Source organism: Syngnathus acus, chromosome 13, assembly GCF_901709675.1.
Source record: "Syngnathus acus chromosome 13, fSynAcu1.2, whole genome shotgun sequence".
NCBI classification, from domain to species: Eukaryota; Metazoa; Chordata; class Actinopteri; order Syngnathiformes; family Syngnathidae; genus Syngnathus; species Syngnathus acus.
In genome coordinates, this window is record NC_051098.1 from 14,114,503 (window position 1) to 14,138,863 (window position 24,361).

Consider the following 24,361-nt stretch of genomic DNA (forward strand, 5'->3'; position numbering starts at 1 on the left):
GACAAAAGTCCCCGAAGCTTCGGGAAGGAGAAGGGGTGGCGGGAGCAGGAGGGCGGCTGTCACAGTAACAGGAGAACACCTGGGAGAACTCCCGACTCCTCCATGCCTCCTCCTTGCTTCCTTGCCATCTACGCAAGTCACATTGACCTTTAAAGTCCTATTTACCACATCATTAGAAATTCATTATTAATAATGATTAAAAAAACAAAAGGGCTCATAGGTTGTTTATTGCTTTCACCTCATTATCCTCAGCTAAAGACTGGCCTTGCATCTGATTTACGCAATAATGGCGGATACAGTCGATTGCAAATATTCGCAGGGGAAAATGCCGAAAAGCAAAAACATGACCCCTAGAAAATATTATTAATCACATTTATTGATATGTTCTTAAAGCATCTGGTTTCTAAGTAAAGTGGTATCAGTGTCGTTGTATCGGAACTTTTTTTTTTAGTACCGATACTGGTGCCGGAAACTCTGATGTCATCAAAGTTAAATATTCTTTGTAACTCATTACATAATAAAACATTACTAATAGCAATTAATAATTTACACGTTATTTAATTTAAAAAAAAACATGCATGTAACTTCCACTAACAACACAGGCTAAATTTTTGAATGAGAAGGGGGCGGGGCTATGAGCACAGCATTTGTTTGAACAAATTTGCATATTCATATACTTACATGACCATTTCTACTTCCATTATTTCGCTACGGAAAAATTGCCGATCCAAACAACTCCGAGATGGACCCGCATGACTGACTACATTTTGCTTCAACTTAAATATGCTTTTCTTTTGTGGATGGCTCCTTGTGCAAATGTGATGCTTGAGATGCACATCGGTGCCCAGCAGCGCATTATGTGAAAGCCATAGCAATGATTTTTTTTTTTTCCCCGGCATAAGTAAATGTCAGACATCCAATTATTGGTGATGCTCTTCAGTAAATTACTGTTGACACCATGTGCTCCAGGTGAGATCTTCAGACTACCAATTCATCAATTTGCTTCTACTTTTTCATTGCTTTGTTGTTATAGAACGGAAGTATTCCCTCCAGTAGTCAACTTTTTTTTTTACCTCGGTCGTTTTGATTGGCTTAATCTTTATAAATGAACACATTCTGTAACAAGGCAGGAAAGGCAAAGCCCACTCGGGTCCTGATTCGCTTCTCATTTTTCAACCGGCTTATCGACAGCTTTAGGAGATTGCTTTTGGGGGGTTGATATTTTTTATTTTTTTTGCTCAGCTCTCTACATTATCCGAGCCCTCCCGTCAGCGGTCCGAAACGCGAGTCCGACAATGGCGACTTGACACCGAGTGACACTGAGAGGATTAGACAAGCTATTCTCTTGAAATAGAATTAAGGCTCGCCGGGTTTGGACGCCACCTCGAGATGTTGCGACGTAGTTAAGTGACAGACGGGCATTTATTGCTTTCGTGCAAATTCATGTCATCGTACTTAATCACTCGCCCGCTCCCGGGGGCTCGGTATCTCCGGTAAAGCGGCTGTTTGTCCTTTGCTAATGAGCGTAGATTTGCGGCTGTTACGGCGGCCGTTTTTTAACGTGTTATCGTAAACACTTGACGTCCGCGGGTCATAGCTGCGCTCTGAAGGATGGAGGACTAAGAGGGTGTCGGATAAGCAGCTCAGAAGATGATGTTAAAGATGAGATAAACTTGACATTGGAAGGTCCTCACTGATCCGGCCTCGATTAATCCTCCAGAACATGTCGCTGGAATTACATGCCGTGGTCCTGTACATACGGTGGACCTCTTGTATTTTTTTTTTCCGCTGCTGTCAGATGGTAGCATGTGCCGTCTTTACGGACTGACGCTTTCTTGAGAAATATGTGCGGTTGTGAAAAGAATCGCTCGCATGCTTGCAACCTTGTTATAGGTGTCAAGGCCCGGGGGCCAGATCCGGCCCGCCACATTATTTTATATGGCCCCCGAAGAAGACGAATTGAGCATCAACTTCATCTGTCGATACTAAAGTTACAAATTGTCTTCACTTTTAAAAAAAATACAGATATTGCTAGCAATTTTTTTGATCTTTTAAAAATATTTGAACAGTTTTTACTAGTCTCCGGTTTCAAACTTAGTTATTCATCACTTTGTTGACGGTTATAATGGCCCTCCAAAGGAAACTATGACTACAATGCAGCCCGGGAAAAAAAATTGTTTGACGTTTAAAGACACAATTATTGTGGCACGCACTGATTCTTTCCATTTTCATTCGTTTCCTGGGGAAACAATCAAATTATACATAACAGTCGTGTCATGAGTACATGGGAGCTCAGCTTGTCGCCGCAACAATCCACCTCCGTCTCAACTGAACAAACCAGTGGGCAGTCAGACGTCATGTGAATGCCAAATCTACTTTTCCCACTTCGTTAGCGTAATAATTAGCCACAAGCAGCCACCGTGAAAAGTCACGCTGAGCACCGCCGTGTATGAATCATCGAAGACATTTTTTTTTTCTCCTTTCCCTCCTTCTTTCCAATGTATGTGTTTGTGAATGCCGGATGTGTCACAGCCAGTGCTGGGCCCTCATGCATTAACCAGACTCCCTACAATGTGTTATTCTAGGTGCAAAGTCATTCAAATTCACCAGAGAACTTGTTCGATGTTCCTGCCAAAGCTGACACATCTCTGCCTCCCCGCCAACTCAAGACATGCCGCAAGTACGCTTGCATTTTTTGGCAGACTGGGGAAATTTCTACCTCAAATAAATTTGTCTTGAATTCAATGGGATTTTTTCCCCGCCCTCCCACGTCCTGCTATAGCACGGGATGGTGGAGCTGAATGATTGTGAAAATTGCAATCCTCCCCATATCATTTATAAAACAAAAAATGTCTTTGAAAATTGCATGTCGATTCAAATTCGATTCATCTTTCATCCCAAGATGGCTCATTTGCATACAGAAACTTTGAGATTCTTTCGCCCCCACCCCTGGATCCAACTCTAGCCAATCAAATATCAGAAGACCCAATAATAGCTTTCTACCAGCACGTCCATTAGCATGACACACCAAAACAGGACACGCATGCTCGCACGTCCACACACGTCCAACTCCAAAAAAAGCACGTTCATAAATATGCACGGTGACTCACATCGGTCGCAGCAGACAATCGTGAACCATGCGACGACTCCTTTTAAACGATACGGCATCACTTCTTGCACTAAGCTGTCAGAAGGCAGTTTTTCGACAACCCCCCCCCTTCCCTCCCTCCCCCGCCCCCAAGCTGTTCCAGCTATAAGCACTCATCACCGCGGTGTGTTTCATCTCGACTCTTGGAACAGCAATAATCGATGTGATGGCAAAGGAAAACAGGCTGTTTCTCTCGCTGCCCCTGAGGCTCAGTACACACACGCGCATCCAAAACAGATTGGGTCTGACAAAGCAGACTAAAAGCAGTGAGCGGTGGTATCTATCCATACAGTGTTGCAGTGCCAGCATGACCCGCGGCGCAGAGAAGAGACGGCGCTGTGTGTACAAGGCCACCGGTAGATGTGTTGTTGTGGCAATGCTACAATGAGCATTTATAATGATTCCTCAGACTCTCCTTTGCATAATTCACCCGACATGGCAAGCTGGTTGTCATTTTTATGACTGGTGAAACTCCAAGTACCACCACGATATTGATGGACAGTCGCGTAGTAGGTCTATGTGTTGGTGAAAATAACACAATCATGATGCGTAGTTTGAGCAGTAACACTGGGCCTGAATATGGGAAGATTTGACTATAAAGTTAAAAACAACAGAACTGTTCTTGGACAGGGATTATTTGAAGTACCACTAGAGGGACTTAATTGAATTGATGCTAATTGAAATGCTTCTGAATGTTTTTACCTACGTTTGTGAGGCTCTCATTATTCCAGACAAAAATCCCAGCGTAAAATGCAAACAGCGGAAAAATAACAGATGTTGTGGGTAACTGTGGCAACGTAAAATGGCCGCCCTCTGGCTTAAGCCGCGACGGGGCTATTGATAGTCCATTCCACGCCATGATCGTCTAACGTGAACTGACTTCTTTTATTTTATTTTTTTTACAAACTTGCCGCCAATTGTGTTGATGATTTAAAAATAAGAAGTGAGTTTGCTGCTTTTTGTCTTAAAACTACACAAGGTCACAAACAAGGATTTCCATGTGGTTTTGTTTTGTAATCAGTATCTGGCTTTCTGCTACTTATTAAAATTCCAACAAACAGAAAAAAAACATCTAAAAATCCTAAGTGGAATCTATTTAACATGACATCAATAAATTCTGAATAATTAATGTGATTGCTAATCACTGCATATGTATCGTATTTACAACTTTATGTTGGAATATTTTGATCGTTAAAACAGCGCACCTAGTGGTGGCCTCTACTTGTGCAAGGAAGGGTTCCTCAAGTGGGTGGCGGGGGACCTCATCAAAGCCTCCTTGGGGTGGGATGGGGGGGGTCTAGTTTGATTTTACTCCCTCATAATAATTGTTCAGCAGCAGCAGGGATTGCAGTCACTGATCGATAGATGAGAGGACCTATGAGTATTAATGTCTTGCTGATGCCATCCATCTTCTGCAGACAAGCCCTTGTTTTTAAATAAATAATAAAAAAAATCACGGTTTTTTTTTTCTCTCCCTTCCCTAACTTGATGTTAAAGTATTCTCAGGGTAGGGCTTGGTTGCATATGAGGTGAAAAAAGGTCTTGGATTATCATTTGGTGTGTGTGGCCGGGGGGTGAATGACCTTGTGGACCACCAAGTCCAACAATAATAATCGCATAACAATTCTTCAGCTTTGTGACCGGGGCACAAGTCATATAAACTGCAGTGCGGCATCAGCTGCATGGGTTATAACAAGCACATTGTCGTGCATACACACACCACGCGCAAAAAAATTGCACTCGATCTTAGCTGGCAGGCAGGAAAGGAGAATGAACACGCACCCACACCACGTTTGCACGTGTGCGTCAGGAAATAATAATAAATAAAAAAAAGCACATTAAAAGTTCAGTGTCACTCACCCCTTTTGAACATGTTGCCGACCTAAGTGAATTTGCTCCACTGTCCTCTGGAAATCATCGATCCAAATATTCCAGACTTTCGGAAGTTGATCCGATTTTGATGTGTCACTTAAATGTCACTCCCGTTATGCAGGTGTAATTTTATTCTCCACAGTGTTCAACATCGGGGGGCGATGATCCCCGAAACGGACCCACGCGCAGCAATTCCGTCAGTCGGAAAGTCCAGTGAAGAGGTTTGATGACTGAATGCTTCTCCCCTATAATAAAAAAAAAAAAACAATCCTCCTTTCCGACCAGTCAAAGTCCTTCCAGCTGGATCTCTCCCAAAATTAAATAATTATTAGAATAAAAGCAGCCAATTCCATTCATGGATCCTTAAAAATAGCATTTTTTAAAAGCATTCTGATAACAAACGTGTGTGTGCCGAAGTCGGTGCGTTGCATCCGTGCAGCACTCCGTTGCGCTCAAAGAGGGAGAAAGTGATGTTGTGCCGCCTCACCCTCCTCCTTCTTCTCCTCCCCTCTCCTCCTCCCTCCTCCGGGCGCAGCCTCTCTCACTGGAGAGCCAGACAAATACCAGCGGGGAAACCAATCATGCGTGGCGCAAAACTATATTTAAACTTCAGCAGAGCAGAGCGACAAGATACTCAGGCGTCCTGGAAATAAGAAAACTATATCATCACGCAATTTAATCGTCAGATTTAGATCGGAATGGTTATTAAAATTAATACATGTTTGATATTTTATATAATTTCAGCTGCATTAATACTGTAATGTTAAATTAGTTAACCGTCGATTATTCTATCCGTAAATTGTCTATCGGTGCTCGATTCAGTCCGATGCGATGCTCGGTTATCGACTGCTTTGGCCTGGCTAGTGTTTTGTGTTTTGAGCGCTGCTAAAACATGGCGGCGCCCTCGTGTGACGGGCAGCTTGTTCCTATCAAAAAGCCTACAGCAGGTAATTACTTTTTTTTTTTCTTTGGATATTATTAATGCGAATGATTGGGGTAGTTAAAAGTGTCTCCGAAGTAGACGACGGAGTTTACGTCAAAGCGACACATGACGTAACGTTTTGTAAACATCTGTCCTGCTTTAACATGTATAAAATCAATATCCGTTATGGTGAATAACCGTTGCTGTAAAATTAAAAACTTTAGCGTTAGAGACGCTTATGAACGTCGACTGTCTTCCAGTGTTAATCGCTCAAAAATAGCTTTTGTAATACCGTAAAAAAAGTCACCCAGATTTACGAGGGTACCTAAACGTCGCACTCTGGTTTCAAAACATGTCGAAAATCCCGATATTTATTTGTTTTCGTAAACGAGTTTATGTCACTTGATTTTCCACAATCTGTTGATGCAGCTGAAGCTGCACACTAATATTACCTTTTTTTTTTTTTTTTTATAACTTGACTGAGCTATTTAATGATTCAGGCATTGTGCTGCTCATCTCTCAGAAGTCAATTAAAAACGCAGGCAATTAACAATAACTATTCAGTGAACAGATGGAAAGAACACAGCATTTTATCCTAATGAAACGGCAACAGTGGGCTTATCAGAACCAGCAATAATCATTCCTGAACTTTTACTGTACAGATAATCAGCTGAAACTAATGAACACTCTTTTCGGAAAATTTTTATTAGTGACTTGGGGTCTGTATTCTCATACATTCTGAAACTTTTTTATTTAGTCCAAAGACCTCGGCGGGTGGCCAATCAGATTCCGGATGAAATTCTGCAGGATCCCGAGTTGCGGGAAGCAATGAAAGCCTTACCTGCAAACTACAACTTTGAAATCCCCAAGACTGTATGGCGAGTGAGACAAGCCAAGGCGACAAGAGGTGAGCTTGGCAAAGTATCTTTTATAAGCTTGTTTTAATGGGATTAATCACAAGCTGGTACAGTACATTTTTGCTGATTTTGTAAATATGAGAAAATATTTGACATGACCTTATTTGATGTTTTCAATGTGCCTGTTTTGAGGATGTGTGAGGAAGCTGGAATGGAGCAGATGGCAAATGCAGTAGCTCTCAGAGGACTGTTTTTGCTGTGTCTGTTTTTTTTTTTTCTTTCACTCAAACTTCATGTTTTCTCTGAAGTAAGACGACGTATCACCTCTGCCTCCTCCTGTTCCTCTTTACGTCCATCTGTTCCTCTGGCAGCCTTGGCATTGACACACACACAAAAAGAAAATCAGACGCTTCTTTTCAAGTGGCGAAAAGCAATTTTTATTTTGGCTATGCGTATAAATCAGCAAAAGCAGTCACATGATATTAAAATAAATTGAAATTACTTTCTTTTGTTCACATCAGAAGCTTGGAAAAAAATGTTGCTTAGTGTTTCCCATTGTAAAATGCAAATGTCTTATTTTGATAAAACACAAAAGATAAGTTTGCTTTAATGGAGGACTTAAAAATCAAAATGTTTATGATAGAGATTTTTTTTTTGCCACAGGGTCCCTGTAATATCACTATTTGCATCTGCGCATATTTTAAAGGCACAGACTGTACCATAAAATGGTTCTTTTCTTTCGAAGGAATCATCTAACATTTCCATTTCATATCAGGCAGGATTTGGGGTAGCTTGCAGGTCACAACTTTATTCGTATTTAACATTATGAACATTTGCGTGTTTTCTGACAATATGTGGTTTCAGTGTCGAGTGAACAAAATTGCGCTTTAAACATCTTTTCCATCGGTCGGACAGCCGTAAAAAAAAATACGACTACCAAATCAGGCAGGCGCAGAAAAAGCAAAGAGCTAATCAAGTTGTGGATGCGGCCCCAAAGACGGCAAGCAGCGGCCCTGAAGTGTCTCGGCATCCTTGAAAGCTCGCCGCCGTGTTTCCCGGGGAGACTCGTGCACCGCTTTGGGACTTGCTCTGTTTTCCAAGGTCCTCGCACGACTCCGGCAGCCAAATGAGAAGCTCGCTCTTAAATCATTCCCATGGCAACAAAAAAATAAGTCGTACCATGTCATTTTCTTTTTTTTTTTTACCGCCTTCCCATTTTACTTTCTGTGATAAATTTACTTTCTAAACTATCGGGCAAAGCATGGTGGCAAAGAATAGTGCTGAGATTGTTTTCATCTCAAAATATTTTGAAATACACCTTAAGCTGTTTTTCCCATATTTTTGGAAGATTTTCCAACTTAATAAATAAACACGTTTTGAGTCGAGATTGACATTTGCGCGCACTCTTCGTTCTGTGTGATTTTTCTTTTCGTCACGTGTGCTGGAAAAATGACAAAATCAAGCCTTTTTTTTTAAAATATTTTTTTCATATTTTTTTTATTTCGTCTTTTCTTTCCTAAATGAAAGGCGCTTCCCGCAGCATCCTCTTCACCCTTTTGTCGGAGGCAGCAGAGTGACGGCTCCTCACCTCTGTCAGCTGCGGCGAGGGCGTGTTATGAAAACCTTTCTCGGCTAATAAAACCGCCCTTTCTCCTGTAATGACCTGTCTCTCACTGTCTGCCTGTGACCTCTAAACCTTTCCGACGCTGCTTTGGGCTCGGTTCTATACGTCGCACCATCTATCGCTCCGTCTCGTTCTTTTATTATTTACTGCTGCCTCTGCTAGATCTTTGGAAAACGTTCAAACTTTGCTATGTGAGAAAATTGGCGCACTGCAGGGGCTCGCGTTCCCGCGGATAGATTTACCGAGCTGAGGTGATAGAAACATCTTTTTATGCCTCGCCTTTGGAAATACTATTGAAAAGCAGAACTATATACAGCGGTACCTTGACTTAAGAGGTTAATCATCGTGATCACAGCCATAACTCAAATCACTTTAATCACAAACCAACTTAACTTCTCACAGCAACTTCTTCATATTTTCATGGACATGCTAATCCGTGCTAGCTTACTTTCCCAAGTCGACAACATGCACACCTCACTCATGTTTTTCCATTATTTTAAGACCTGCATTTCAGGCTGATAACTTTCAAGGTTCCTCTGTAGAGCATAAGATGCAACTAGGTGACAACAGGACAACTTCGAGAGAAGTTTACCTCTACGTAAATGTCCAAAATAATACTATGGCTTCTCTGGCCCAATAAGTAGAATTGTTTTTGACTGGCCACAGGAACATTGTGTTCCTGTCCCTTTTTCGACACTTGGATCTTCACCTTGAAAACTGGAGAGTCTCTAAAGAGTCAGTTTGAGGATCCATCCTGGTTCCACGGCCCGCTCATATGAATTAACTTCAAATTGAAAATCTGCAAGCTTTACCAGACAGGAACTTTTCCACGTTTGTGTTGTCGATCTTCAATCTTGAACAAGTTGGTTCCTCCATCAGAATGGATCAGTTTCACTTGGCCCCGGATAGCTAGGAATTGCTGATGTGTTGATGAAACTGGAATCCGCACCATGTGACACATCCATCAATCTCCCTGCTCACTCGTGTTGTACCATTAAAATTCCATAAGCCAGCATCTTGTAACGCACCTTCAGGACTGATATTATGTTTCCTGATGGTAGTGCTTGATCAGAAGTGTAGAAACATGGTGCTTGCCAAAAATGATGAGAGCTTTATCTTCTGAACGGGGTTCAGCTTCTCCGATTCGTGACCCATCATTAATGAAAGGCGTTGAGATTGCACGGTCCTGAGGTGGGAATGCGTTCAAACTTCTCTTTTGGTACTTCTCAGACCAGTTCCCAAAGACATGGACACCCGCTTTCTGTGTATGTCTTCAGATGGGTTATCGTCCTGGAAACATCGACGTATGTCTGCTGTCATGGCGACAGCTTCCTTTTGAAGTGTGAGAAAAAGCTCAACACGGTTGTTGTTGAGGCAAGTTCCTGTCAATAAGACAGCATCAGGTGACACGGAATGGTGCTGGATGCTGTAGTAAAACGGCATACAGATGTTCCTTGGATCAGAGTAGCACCTTTCTTCATTCAATGTGACTAGTTCAGCTTGTTTACTTTGAATTTTTTTGGGCGTTAAGCTAAGAATTGTTTGTCTCATTACTAGCTTTCTCTCAAAATTGCATCTCAGAGAGCAAAAAACACCCAAGGCCTGGACTTTGTTGTCAGGGAACTTCAGCCAGATGTTGTTCTTTTTGAAATTTCTCTCTGCGATTTGGAGGAATGGGATGTTACCAATTGATGGACTGTTTTCATCTCTGGTCTCCTGAAGCACTGCAGCTCCGATATCATCGCCTTTCATTCTGTATCCCTTTGAGGAGGTTCCATTTGGGCGATAAGGAGCAAGGAACTGGTTATATGTCTCCTTTAGATGAAAGAAATTTGAGCGGGGCTTGAAGACTCTCGTTCGCTTTTGTTCAGGCTTGCGATCACTTCCAAGATGCAAATTTCCGACAATGACCCATCCCAGGTCGAGTTTCTGAGCATAGGGAGCATCCCGCGGACCATCCACCTGCTCACGTACTTTGTGGACTGAGATGATGTCTCGCCCGAGAAGGAGCATGATGGACGCGTTTGGATCCAACTCTGGGATCAAGTTAGCAACCGATTGAAGGTGTGCATGATCAGCTGCGGCGTTTGGTGTCGGAATTTCGGACCTCTTGTTCGGGATACCGTCGCATTCCAGTAGGGTTGGTAACGAGAGGCGCACCTTTCCATCCATCGATTCAATTTTGTAATTTGAAACACATCTCCCGGTAGTTTTTGTCACTCCAGCGCAGGTTTGGAGGGAGTATGGAGCAGAAGGGCCTTGAATGTTAAAGACCTCAAAAAATTGTGAGCAAGCGAGGGACTTATTGCTCTGCTCGTCTATGATTGCGTACATCTTCAACGCTCTGTCAGGACGGCCACTCGGATATACTTTGACCAGACAGATTTTTGAGCAGGATCTGGAGTTCTGGTGATCTCCACGTACTTCTGTACAACGAGTACTAACCTCCTCACAAGGTTCTGGGATTTTCTCCCCGTCGTCCTGCGTAGGGGCACTTGGTTCTTGGATTCCCGGCGCTGGTTCAGGAGGAATTGCAGAGATGTGTTTGTCACTCTCACACTTTGCGATGAATTTACAGTTCTTGGCATTGTGTTGGGTAGACGTACATTTCAAACACATCGCATTGTCTTTTAGGAATGTCTTGCGTTGCTCCAGCGGCTTTTTACGGAAGCTACGGCATTTCTTGAGCGGGTGAGGCTTTTTATGAATAGGACATTGTGTCTCGGGATCGTCAATCTCGAAGCGTGGCTTGGCAGGAGTAGGAGAAGATAGAACGTCAGTTTTATGAACCGAGACACCATCGTAGAAAATCGGCTTTCGTTGAGTTTTGCCTGCTTTTGAGGTGTCAAGATGAGCTGTGAATTTGAAGCCTGGGTCATTTCGAATTCTCGCTTGTTTTTCAACAAAGTCCACAAAAACATCAAACGGGGGGAAGGATACACGGTGTTGGAGTTTGTAGTTTGTTCCGACAGTGAGCCACTTTTCTTGCAGGTTGAACGGTAACTTTCGAACTAATAAATGTAGTCCACGTGCTGTGTCCAAATATGTAAGGCCAGGCAGGTCTCCATCTGCTTTGGCTGCCTTCAGTTCTATGAGAAAGTCACTCAGCTCATGGAGCTTTAAATAATCCCTGTTGGAGATCTTGGGAAAGCTGGCGATTCGGTCAAACAACGAGTCCTCCACCATTTCCGGTGCGCCGTAACACGTTTCCAGTCTTTCCCATATTCTTCTTAGTCCTCTGTCTGCCGAGTTGACGTGGACAGCCCTGATGCGTTTGCCGTGCTCCGCTGACTCCTCCCCCAGCCAGGCCACCAACAGATCCATCTGCTCGCTCGGCGTCAAGTTAAGGTCCTTGATTGCGTTCAGAAAGGACTGCTTCCACGCCCTGTAACTGCACGGCTGATCATCGAATTTGATCAAGCTCGTCGAAACCAGCTCACGCCGGGCTAAATATCTCGCAAAGTCGGCCATTTTGGTTTGATCACAGAGAGACCGATGAGATGTCTGGCTGGACGGGAGACGATAAGAACTCGAGCTTGATCTGTAAGCTTCACGACTGTCTTGCATGTTGTTGGAATACGGGCGGGTGGCCGGAGTGTCTTGTGACCGCGAAGGTGTTTTGCTTCCGTTCTGGTGATGCGAGTGTTGACCAGAGTAGACATCCGGTGATTCGTAACGCTGCGTCTCATTCCATATCGTCGTCTGTCGGAGCGGCGTTTCGACCTGCTTGGCTACGTATTCTTTGGTGCGCTCCAAAGTGTCGACCGGAGGCTCAAATAGCCGTTCCAGGTTCAGATTGGTACTGCTCCGAAGACTTCCTTCGACGGCAGCTTCCAGGACATCCGCTTCGGCCAGAGCCGCCGCTGCTTCCTGCTGCAACGATAGCATATCCATCTTCGCCTCCAGTTGCGCTTTTTCGACCTTGAGCGACATTTCTTTTCGAGCGTAGGACAGACGTGCTTTTGCTGCCTCTGCTTTCGCCCGAGCTTTGGCCGCCGCCGCCTCGGTGGAGGAAGCCTTTGACCTTACCGAAGCGTGCGAGGCACAAGACATTGTCCGTACTGATCCTTCTTTGCTGGTCATTCTCCGTCCTCGTGCGAGCTGTAAGATTTTCCGCCTCAAAGCCGTTGTTATTGCGCCGCCCTTGGTAAGTATCTTGGATTTACTTTTCCTTGCTTTGTGAACTTCTTTCTCGTCCACAGGTTTATTGATCATAAGGGGGTCAAACTGTAAAATACAAACAGAAACGATGCTTAAAATACAAATAGACCCTGCCGTTGCAGATACACACCAAACTTAAATAATTGACTCTGAATGATTAAGTATTGCTATTTTATTGCCTTATCTTTATCTATATTTTGAAACTAAATTGACTTGTATTACCTAGTAAATCTTTGGCATTTGACCTGTACATCATTCAGTGGCAATGCTAAACCAAGACCTGCATGCCACTAGAATAAGATTGTGAATATATATGATTGAGCTCTTTTGAAGCATTTTTAAAATCCATCCACCCATCCATTATCAATTTCCCCCCCAAAAAATCCCACCTTTTATTTGCTTTATAGACGTCGTGTTTATTAAAAACTTTAACCGGCTTTAAAAGTGTTTTTTTTTCCTCAAGGTGCCAGCCGGCTTTTAGAAGTCGCGGCCCTTTTGCGCATGACTGGCCCCCTGAATTTACATAAGCAAATCTTGCAGAACTTGCACCCAGTCATCATTTGTGTAATCCTTCCTTAAATTAGTATGCATGCCTGAAAGAGCAGCGCATCATCGCCCGCTGTCAGAATGCAGAGGATGATGACGGCCAAGTCGGTTTTTGGCTGCTTTATTAAAATCCCACGCGAACATGAAACCAGGAATAATGCCTTTTCCACCATTGGTTCTTCTCATTCCGGGCGGCGTGTCAGGAAATTGGACAACCCTCATTTGTAAACATGCGGAATCATCAGTAGGACCATCAGTCGTTTATCAATCAGTTCATCCATATTTTATCTTTGCTTTAGGCCTTGTTGGCTGCATAACAGAAACAACAATGTGGCCTAAATTTGTGAGCAAAAGGACAAATCCAGCCGATGGATGCAAACAAAACGTAAGCGATTATCATTGGACGGATGAATAAAAGCATAGCGGCGCTCCGAACCATCAGGAAGACGGCGGCGCCTTGAAAGAAAGCCGCGGGCTACGGGTTCACGCTATATTACCAACAGCCCATCAGCTTGTAAAATAAAGCTACAATGCAAGTGTGGCAGAAGGGAAATTGCCCTGAAATGTCATTATTCCTTGCCAGTGGCGCACGCTGGCCTATGAATAGCTTTGCTGCCTCACACTTAGTTGATATCGTGTTGCCGTTCCTCAAAACACAAGCGGCCGGTCCCAAACATTTGCTTCTTCTTCTCATTGCAGTGGCTCTCCAGTTTCCAGAAGGCCTGCAATTATTTGCCTGCGTCATCGCCGACATCATCGAGAGGTAAAAGTTCGTCTTTAGATGATCAAAATGAGTTTGGGACGAACTGAGAAGAAATTATTCTTGTTAATTACATCTGGTTTCAGTCGAAGTACTCCATCACCCGGATAGCCACTATTTTTTTCCCCTAACCTTCCTTTAGTAAGAGCCTCGATATTAATGTTCTCCGTGCATGATAGTTTGTCTTCTGTGTGGTTTGGCCTACATGTAAAAAAAGAGTCACACGTTCTGTAAAGCACTCACCTGAGACCCACGACGGAATACGCAGACAAAAATATTTCGCTTGCCGCCCCTACGCTCCTCTCTCTGCTCCCAGGGAAGGCTGCCTGCTTGCTAAGTGTCGCCTTGAAGGAAATGCCTCCTGTCATTAAACACCCAGAGTGGGTTCCATTTATAGATGTTAAGTCGATACTAACCTGTTTATAAGATGGAGCAGATATAATGGCCGGCCGGCGCTTCCATGAACTTCGAAACCTCAGCGGATATCAGATCTCTGGATAGCAGAGTCAGGAAAAATGATAAAAGAACAAACTTCATTCTGGATCCATCGCACGTCTATCGTCGCATCTCTAATACTCGCTATTGCACCGTGAAACTTTCCTTATCGTGAAAACAGGAAAGATCCGAGGCTTTTTGGTCTTATCAGTCCAGGTTCTATCTAACAGAATCAAACACCTTACCCGGTCCACGTTGAAAGGTCTGAATGTAACCTTTTATAGAGACTGCTCTATCAACTCTGTTCCCTTTAACAAGATCAGTAAAGCACAAATGACTCGAGTCATTTAATGCGCCGTCTTTCCGAGACTGCTAAGATTTTTTATTTTTTTGCGACGGCGACAGCAAAGACCAGATGGGCTTTGGCACCCGGGCCTCATTCAATCATTCGCCGCGCTATAATCAAGAGTGTTTTAGTAGACCTCCACAGGTCAGTAAAGTGTGATGGGAGTTATTTATCTCTTCCGAAGACGAGACTAATTCTCCGTCTTTGTCCTTTTTCAGCAAAGTCATCATCGCCTGAGATCTAACAATGCGAGTATTTATGTGACGTGATAAGTGTTTAAATAAAATGCAAACGCTGATAAACTTTGATCCCTCTTCACTATTCAGTCTGTCCTCCGAGTAGACTGTACGATAATAGCCGTCTCGGGTAAGCGGGGTCAGAATGACCCTCGTGAAAAGGAGTTTTTAATTAGGTGGTCCAAAGTCTGAAAACATTTAACGTTGTCGAAATATTAAATTCGGGAAGGTGTAACACTAGCTAATTGGCTAGCAGGATTAGCGGTTTTAAATGATGATCTTTGTCTGGACTGAATCTTGTCAAAGAAAAATCGGGCTGTTCTGGTGGTAAATTATCCAAAGAGCACAAGAACTCAAGATGATTAAGTCTATTATCCTCGAACCTGTCCCCCGTTGTCAAACCCGTTGGTCTGGTTTAGCATTTCCCGCTATTGTCAAGCCAGTGACGTAACCTTTGGGGTTTTGGCCCGGCGGGCAGACAGTCTTCAGCTTACGAGCTGACGAGCTCGACTTTTCTCAATGGAGCAGAGGTCCGCAACAGCTAGTGGCGATAAAAAGGGCTAAGCTGCCTTCAGCGTAAAGGAGCTTCTGTGGGATGGTCAGCTTATTCCTACTCAGAACAAATTGGCAACTGCAGATAGTTAAAACACACAATACAGTCAAACTGCTGCACCCAGAATAGAATTCATTGACCGTCTTGTCAGCGTAGGTTATCGAGATTGGTTATCTCTAGACTGAGGCGGTGATGGCCGGTGGGCAGACGGTCTTTTGTCAGCTGAGCTCTTACCTCTTGGATCAATGGGGCAGAGGTCCACAGTGGCCAGAGCAAATAAAAAAGGCTAAGCCGCACTCAGACTAAGGAGCTTCTGTCGAATTGTCAGCTAATACCGACGACAAGCTAGCAGCTGCAGTTAATGCACTTAAAACAACACGATCGTTGTCTTGGCTGAAATCCGACCGATAAATTGTACGCCGAGCTCCCGCCGCCGATTGAAGTTGATGATTTATTGCCACGCAAACGCTCGATGTCGGATTTTCCTCAGCTTATCATTCTTCACTTTTTTTTTTGTGTTTGTTGATCTCGACAGTGCGTGCCAGTCAAAGATGTAAACAAAAAAGCTTTCAGGATAAACGATAGCCCGTGCGGACGGGCGGTGATTCATACGCTGTCACCGCACCATATGGTTTGGAGCTTTTGATGGTGTCAGCTGTCTCCTTATGGCTTTGAAAACTACCTCTACCAACACGCTGCTGCTTGGCTGACAACAATAGCGAGCAAGCTGCACGACTGTCCAATTCCTGGGGACAGCCGTGGCATTTGATGCTTCATCAAAATGTCTCGTCCAAGTTCTGGTCTGCTTCAAGCTAAACACATCGACTTGTGCTCCTGGTCCAAATGAGTTGATCGCACGGTCACAACCTCCAAGCGAGCATGTTTGGAACCTCGCTAACAGATGTCGTTTCATTCTGCCTCAATTGCTTCCGGATGTGATTAATCAACATCCAATTCCAAATAATCGGCACTTCATGTTAATTGATTATGTAACAGTCGATTATGTTGAGGCGAATTCTCATTTTCTATATTTTAGGGCAATTAGCGGCTATCCCCCACACATTTATTTTTATATCACGTAAAAAGCCTTCGGATCCTTCCTGCTAGAATCCGTCAATTTTGTCTGCCCAATTTTTATTCATATAGAAACAAGAGCAGGAAGAAAAAAAAAAAGATCCTCAAGAAAGAAAGATGTGTAACTAAGCCCACACAGACATGTCCTCCAGCCCCGGCTTTCAATCTTTCAGCAACATTTGTCACCATCGCAAAGCCCCGATATAAATAGCGTTTAAAATGCAAAAGAGTCTGAGCTGATGGAGTCACACCAAATCTTCATCATAATTGTAAATTGTGGCCAAAAGCAACACGCGTTGACTCGAGGCCAAGATTTGTTACACTTTGTATTTGCTTGACAAATCTCCGTCTTTTCCCTTCCTCCACTCGGATTCAATCTGACCCGCAAGCTGTTAAAACGCGCTTGGCAGCTTTGTTACTCTATCCTGCCGGTCCTGAACCCATTCTCACTCTCTACCTTGTTAGATGAGATGCTTTAGTGTCAGTGGGATACAAGTGCCAAGAAAAGTGGAAAGGTGCAAAATACCGCAGAAAGAAAAACGCAATGCCACGGCAAAAAAAAACAAAAAAACTTTTCCCGGCTGGACTGAAATAACGTTGACCGGAATTGGCCTAGACCTTGTTTTCTGTTAGCACCTTGAGGGCTAGCTTGAGTTAAGTGCACTAGCAAAAAAAATACTTTTCAGAGTCTCCGAATTTGGGGTTTCAATCCCTAAACTATTCGGACGAAAGACCATCGAGACGGCTGTCAAACACGGGTATTCGATGGCTCAAAGTAAAAGACCTGTCAGAAGCAACGTGTTGGTAAATCAAGGTACGGACTGCCCACACAGCCCCCGAGGCATCCGCGGGTCCTTCGTCATTGTCGTCTCCGTTCCATCAAAATAGATCCATCTGTATTCTGGACAGCGGCTCGAATCGTTTTTTCGCGACAGGCGCAGCATTCCGCCTCCCGGGGTAAATGTCAAGACTACCATTAGGAAGAGGGGGGAGGGGGGGGGACTTGTTGGAGCTTTCATATGGTGGCAGCAAAGCCTTTTATGCTCGGCTGCCAGCACACATCTCAAAGGGAATAAATATCGGCGTGCCAGCGTGCCATGTATTGATTTGCTGGCGTGGATATGATCAGTGTTGTTTTCAATCATTTTCCCAAAAAAAAAAAAGTCCTTCGCTCTCGTTGCCAAGGTTGCGTCATCCAAAAAAAAATGGCTGGTCGTCAAATGAGTGATATCGAAATGACACTCGATTAATTAGTGGTTTCATTGAATCTGCTCAAATGAAAAATATTTTCTGTCAGCTTGAATGAGCAGGATAAATTGTAAACAATGGCTTTATTTTATTTTTAAGACGGTGTTCAACTTGTCTTGCTGCGGGATAAGCGGTAATTGCTGTCTGCTTTTGAGTGACGTCCTTTCCAATTGCCACATTAAGTATTCTTCACTAACTTTGACAATATAATACCAAAATAATTCTCGGTTAATCGTCACCCCCAAAAATAGTGTCTTCATTTGCCGTAACTCACAACGTCCGGCTCCTGACCGGTGGTTTTATTTTTTCTTCAAGGTCAAATCGACTTCATAGTTAGACGTCAGGACAACGTTGTGCTAAGTGAATCAGCGACACCTCTGTTCCTACGAGACCCTTGGACATAAAACCCGACGGTGCACCAAAGTAGTCACTCAGCTCAAATTACATCTCATCCAGGAGGACATGATGTCCAAAACAGACTTGAAAACTCAATTGCTTCTGACACGGTACAATACACTATCTTCTCGCCGGCTCACACGTGGAAATTACCTCAACTGTCATGGCAGTAAAGTAAATTCGTTCTAGCCGAGAAGGAAATACCGCTTCTTGTTCAACTTGGACCAAAAAAAAACCGATTGTTTGTTTATTCCTAATGTGCGCCACTTGGCTTCCAAATGAGAAGTGGCAAATAGTAATGAGCGCAAGATGACCGCCGGGTTAGGCGATTGAATTCTCATTTATGGAGCAATGATAGAAACGTATTTTGCTTTCTTAACGGCAGTAGTGAAGTTGACTCGGCGTGGCCTTGATGGCTTCCTCTCGTCCCACGTGTCCTTGAAATGGCGGATGAATGAGAAATGATCCGCACCACCTGTCAAAACGTTTTAAGCACATGCTTCGAAAACACGTCGTCGCCGTTGAAGTTTGGGTCGATTATTATTCCGCGAGACGACCGCGATTGATGGTTTCACGCTGTACGCTCGCCACTGAGCAAAGAAACGAGAAAAAACGGCCGACTGTTAAACCGTAAATGAAGGACAACTTCATCAGGCTCGGCGAAAATTCAGCCCGAGTGGCCGTTTGCAAACATGGAATGATAGATGAGATGATAGACGGCAGCTCAGGAAAATTGTGACAAGCAACATAAGAGGAGGGAGGAAAAAAAAAAAAAAAACGCCGAGGCCGAAATGACTCGAACCGGCAGCGTGACAGATGATGCGTATCGGCCTTGGGGATGAGCGAAAGAGGAATCAGATGGATGTGTCCTCATCAATTGCAACCAGAAAGAGCTTTCATAATCATTAGCACTATTTATCATCCTTCATGTCACGGGGAGCGTGGCTTAAAAGGCTGCGGCTTGATAAATAATGTTGTCAGAGCGTGAACGCAAAGATGCAAGTACGGTATTTAAGTGTCAACACGTCTTGTAAATATTTGCCAACAATCATATCCAGTCGCTGGAATTTAGACATCGAGTGATAAACTCCAAATACAGTGGTAGGTTCAATTTAATCCCTCCTGCAGGTTCGTTTGGATGTCAAAGCAGTTTTCCCCATTGAAATGAATTGAAACCTCATTAATGCGTTCCATTACACCCCAAAAAACACCAGCATTTCTTTTGAGAGGTTTTTAACCAAGACAAAGTATACAAAAAGTGAAAGTAGCGCTTCAATTTATTCTCCACCTTGCGCTAGCAGGATTTGCTAAGTCAGCGTTATCGTGCCCAAACTATCTCTTCTTCTTTCTTCATCAAAAGTTTCCCTTTTTTTCTCATTTTGTCCATCAACTCTTTTAGCACCTAGCCCATTAGCATCTGTTGTCTCCGAAATGACTACGCCCTTGTCACTAAGTGCGGAAATCACAATCTAATGCTCAATACGACGATACGTGTCCCTCGATGGCCATAACAACACATTGCGGCAAGACGGCGCAATAACGACCCTCTTGATGGCGCCATTTTGATGCCAACGTAAATGGGACTTGACTTAGTGAATGTCAAATTCAATCACGTGGTTATTGCTGGAAGTTTTGGAGCACTGCCAGGCATTTTTTCTGGACCGAGACATTACATTACACCAAGATAAAATGACGCCGGCTTTACCCTGCTCCACTTTCTCTTCTGCTCGGGTCCGGTGCCAAAAGCCCACTCTGGGATACAAAATAGACTGATGGTTACTGATACCTAAAATGTAATGGAATAAGAGATGAGCCAAGGGGGATGGATGCTTTACCCCGCGACTCACTATGCAAATACACCGAGCACGCTTATTTGAGCTGTCAGCGGCAAAGTCGCATCGGCATTCGCGCCTCTCGCTGACCCGCTTGTCTCGTTGCTCGCCGGGAGACCAGTCTTGGATTTTTTTTTTTTCTATCATCTGGTTAACTTCTGCTGGAGTCCATCACAGCGTGGTTTGAGTGAAAGGCAGATGGATTTCCAATTTTCCAAACATTTACCATCCTCCAATTTGCATTTGTTTAGAGTACAAGCGAGCTGCTGGAGGAAAGTCGCACACCCGCTGGGAGAACATGCTAAGCCAACAAAAGTGCCTTTGACTCATTTTGTAAATGCGCTGAGCAAATATTTTGCTGCTGCCAAAACAACATGAGGTTGTTGTGAATGGATCTATATTGCAACATTACTTCAAAGGTCATTCTAATTACGCTGTAACATTACATCCCAAATCCCCTAATTAGAAATTCGTGTCGTTTTTTGTATTGACCGCAATTTAAGGAGTGTGCTCTCCAGAACACAAACTGATTTAAAAAAAATATATATTTTGATTGACACTGTTGCAAATGTATTCGTCCAGCAATATCGGGTTTGATGCAGATGCACATTCCGATGTTTGGCTGAATACGATTCCGATAACCGATTAATTAGTCGAATAATTAAAACGATATATTCACTTTACAACAAAGAGAAACAAAAGAGAACAAAAAAATGGATTATTTTTGTGGGGGTGGACTGTAAATAAGTTTGAAACAGTCGCATAAAAAAATCAACCTGCATTATTGTCGGCAGTACCGACCTTTTCACCGTGCCCTCGTTTAGCAAAAACTCGTAAACAAACCCTCCCGACATGTCATTTGATCAAGAAAAAAAACGATCAAGAAAATGGCCGGCATGATGATTTTAGTCTTCTTCCCAACCGCTATAATTTGAATGAGTGAAAAGGCGCTCGAAAAGTGAAGTAAATTGCTTCCAAGGAAAATGGCACGCTGGCCGTGATTTACATTTCAATGGGCAAGTTGATGCTGAAATGGAAACGCTGGAAATTCTGACATTTTAACGAGATCATTGAGGGAATGACCAAGTGACTTTTCTCGCGTCAATGGCACCGTTATTTTTTGGGATGGACATTGTGTTATTGAATTACTGATATTAGCTAGCATCATAGCAACATATTTCAATGAGATTTATTTTAGGGTCGTCAATTCAAATTTCACATTTGAACTGATTGGTTCAGGAATCACAAATTTGGATCGTTCTGACCAATTTGACTCAACTGAGTCACGCCAAAAACAAACTTTGTGTGGCCGCTACAGATAAAGCTGCAGATGGAGAAATTTCAATTATCCGTTTGACTCCGAAATGACGACATTTTATCCTTGCCTTGCAAGCTGGGTCAACAATCCTTGAAAGTTAGTAGCTCAAGCAAACAAACAGATGGCCGAAGAAACACAAATACAGCACCGCACTGTTTGTTTGGCCTTGGCAGAGGTCCACGCTACTGATTGTCATTTCAGGTACGGTCTCTTCAAGAAAAATATGTGTGCCTATTTTTTTGCCAAGTCGTTTGGGTGCCCATGTTTTGGTCCCGAGTGGTTTTTCTTCCCGGCCTTCTCCTCGCCTGCTGTGACATGCCAACCCACAACGCCAACAAGTTTGAGCTTTCCAGACTCATTCCATCTCCCGCCACGCTAAAATAATAATCATGCCAGCGGCTATTTTTGTCAACCTTATTAATGTCTTCAACTGTTGCTAAAACAGAAGAACAGTACATTCCACTCACACTGAAAATCTTTCTGCGTGGGAGCGTATGTGCATCCATGAAATCCACCCGCCTCGTTCTCGACTTGTTTTTTTTTTTGCGGCCAAGGAGTTTATTACAAAGATTCAGATCGTTTGGTAGTTTCTCATCCGTATTGAGTCTTACGCTGACGACCTAATTAGGAAGAGCTGTTATTCAGTTCACAAGCTTCTCTGACATCTTAATTAGATCTTAATGACATTTCGGTTGGCTCGGAAATGACTGAAACCATACGTAAAACTGAAAAGTCTCTGACATCGGAGATAAGGAAAAGATTCTGACGTTTTCATCGAATTTGTTCCGTATAACGTATCCTAAAAAATGACCCGGCTGTATTTCCTGCGTTAGACGTATTACGAAGGAGATTTGATTAACACCGATGCTCTTTCCATTCCATCTCTCGCTGTCTTTCACTCCATCTCCGTCCCGTCGGGATGCAGGACGGAGCGTGGCTCGGTAATTACCCCGCCGTGTCCGAGCGGCATCGCATGTCTCGTATCGGACTCTTAATCGAATTCCTAGCGTTTATTACCGTGGCAGTTTAGTACACCGGCTATGCTAATGACGAGATAGGAGAGAACGTGAGAACGCTATATCTGGAAGATGGATGGCTGATTAGATACAAACGCCGTGTGCATTGTTCTGCGTACTCTGCAGTGGATTATTTGGGTTTTTCTTTTTATGAATAGAGCGCATATTGTATTTCCATAAGTTGCGGGAATACTAACTGCATCGTTGACAATTTGGCTAGTCTGAGTTAATCTAAGTTTGGAAACTAAAATGATTATTATGCAGTCTTGATGTGATGCAGTGGTCAGACCCGAAGGTTCTGATCCTGACCTTCTGAAACTCTTATCGATATGTCCTTGAGCGAGATACTGAACCTCCAATGACTTCAAAAGCATCAATCAATCGGCATCAATCGTTGACCAAGGAAACCGTGTCAGTACATTTTTCTGACGTTCTCCTGTCATGTAAGTCGTGATAGTCGCAGCAGATTGAATTCTGTAGACCAAACAACCGTTTTGTCTCGCAATTTGCAGAAATGTGCATCGGAACTATCGAGAGAAGCTTGAGCAACGATCGAAAAACACAACAAAGGGAAATTTCAGGCTGGCCAAGTCAATCACCAAATCTGTACCCAATCGAGGATGCATTTTACCTCCTCAAGAAGGAAGGCTGAAGAATGAAACAAAGCCTGGAACAGCAATGGCCCCGGAAAAGCATTTCAGTGGATTTTCAATGGCCAGCCACCATTTGAGTACTTTCCGCACAACCAGCAGTCAGATGTCAGAACAATAGATGGAAGCGAACGAGAATGTTTGGCGAGCGTAATTATCCCCCGCAGTCGGCTCGATGCACACAACAGAGACGAAACCTCGACAATCGTCGGGGTAAGTGATTCCCATTTCCAAGGCAAATATTTCGAGTCGTTCAGTGTGTGTTGCGGGGCTCAGCTGCTACCGCCCTTGACTTGAGAGGCGTCATTAGGTGGAAAAGGGACAGTGAAAATAGGCAACGAAAACGCCGCCATGATGAGCAGCAGCCCCGGGAGCCAACAAACCAGATTACATCAGAGAAAGGAGGGGGACGCTAAATAGAAACTTTGACTGAAGCCCCTTGTGAGGAGCAAAAGCGGGGGATAAACACTGCGAGTGAAAGATTGGCCAGCGGGAGGCTTATTATCAAGCGTCCGTCGGTAACTCCACATTGTTCAGTTTATCGCTTGTCTCCGTTCCCTCGCCCACTTTTGTCTCATCTCTCTTTCACACCTCGGTCAAATCTGCCAGAATCAAGCTTGCTAACGGCAAGCCATCTCAAGAACAAGGCCTCAAGCATTTTCCGTTAACCTTTACGATCCGCCTTAGCATTTTATTTGCCTATAAAGAGCAATGAAAGTATGCAGTCGTTTTTCTATAGGGGGACGGACCATTTGTTCCTAACAAATCTTCTGTCGGTCTTTCGGCAGCGGTATAATCACGTTTTGTTCCAAATGATCTGAGACACGTGCAGTCAGTCATTTATTGTCCTGTTGCTCTGCGTCGACTATTCTCTTTACTGCAACATGTTTTGTCGATTTGTATCATAAATATGTTTGCTAAGAGCCCATTACACGCTAAATTGCTTACACGTAGCAACATGCCAGGCATCTTGTTTCTTTAGTGTCGGGGAGTTAACTGCGTTGTAAAATGGCGAGAGGGGAGTGCAAGTCATCTGTTTCTTCCATGAGCAGAGGTTGCGTGCATTTAAGTGGCAAATGATTGAATTATTATTTATTTCTTGACTTGTTTGGTTTTATTTGTATTATTTTTCAGAGGTTGCATGCATTTAAGTGGCAAATGATTGAATTATTATTTATTTCTTTGTTTGTTTGTTTGTTTTTATTTGTATTATTTTTGAATTAATATAATTCTTTTCTTTTTTTATGTATTTTTATTTGTATTTTATTTGTATTTTGCTTATTTATTTATCTATTTATTTATTTATTTATATTATTTTCTTGAACGTGTCGATTTGAAGTTTGTACTCATGATGCAAGAATCGCACA

The 24,361-nt window shown here is 43.4% G+C and overlaps 2 protein-coding genes across 2 annotated transcripts in view; one reads left to right on the forward strand and one right to left on the reverse strand.

Annotated features, from left to right (window-relative positions):
• Positions 1-5,532, reverse strand: part of rtn4rl1b (reticulon 4 receptor-like 1b) — a 68,732-nt gene extending 63,200 nt beyond the window's left edge. The window contains exon 1 of the mRNA XM_037268641.1: positions 5,009-5,532. Coding sequence (XP_037124536.1) covers positions 5,009-5,021 — 13 coding nt within the window. The 5' untranslated portion in view covers positions 5,022-5,532. The remainder of the gene's footprint in view (positions 1-5,008) is intronic.
• Positions 5,533-5,787: 255 nt separating this feature from the next.
• Positions 5,788-24,361, forward strand: part of dph1 (diphthamide biosynthesis 1) — a 34,447-nt gene continuing 15,873 nt past the window's right edge. The window contains exons 1-3 of the mRNA XM_037268642.1: positions 5,788-5,967; positions 6,700-6,849; positions 13,830-13,893. Of these exons, the coding sequence (XP_037124537.1) occupies positions 5,913-5,967; positions 6,700-6,849; positions 13,830-13,893 (269 nt within the window). The 5' untranslated portion in view covers positions 5,788-5,912. The remainder of the gene's footprint in view (positions 5,968-6,699; positions 6,850-13,829; positions 13,894-24,361) is intronic.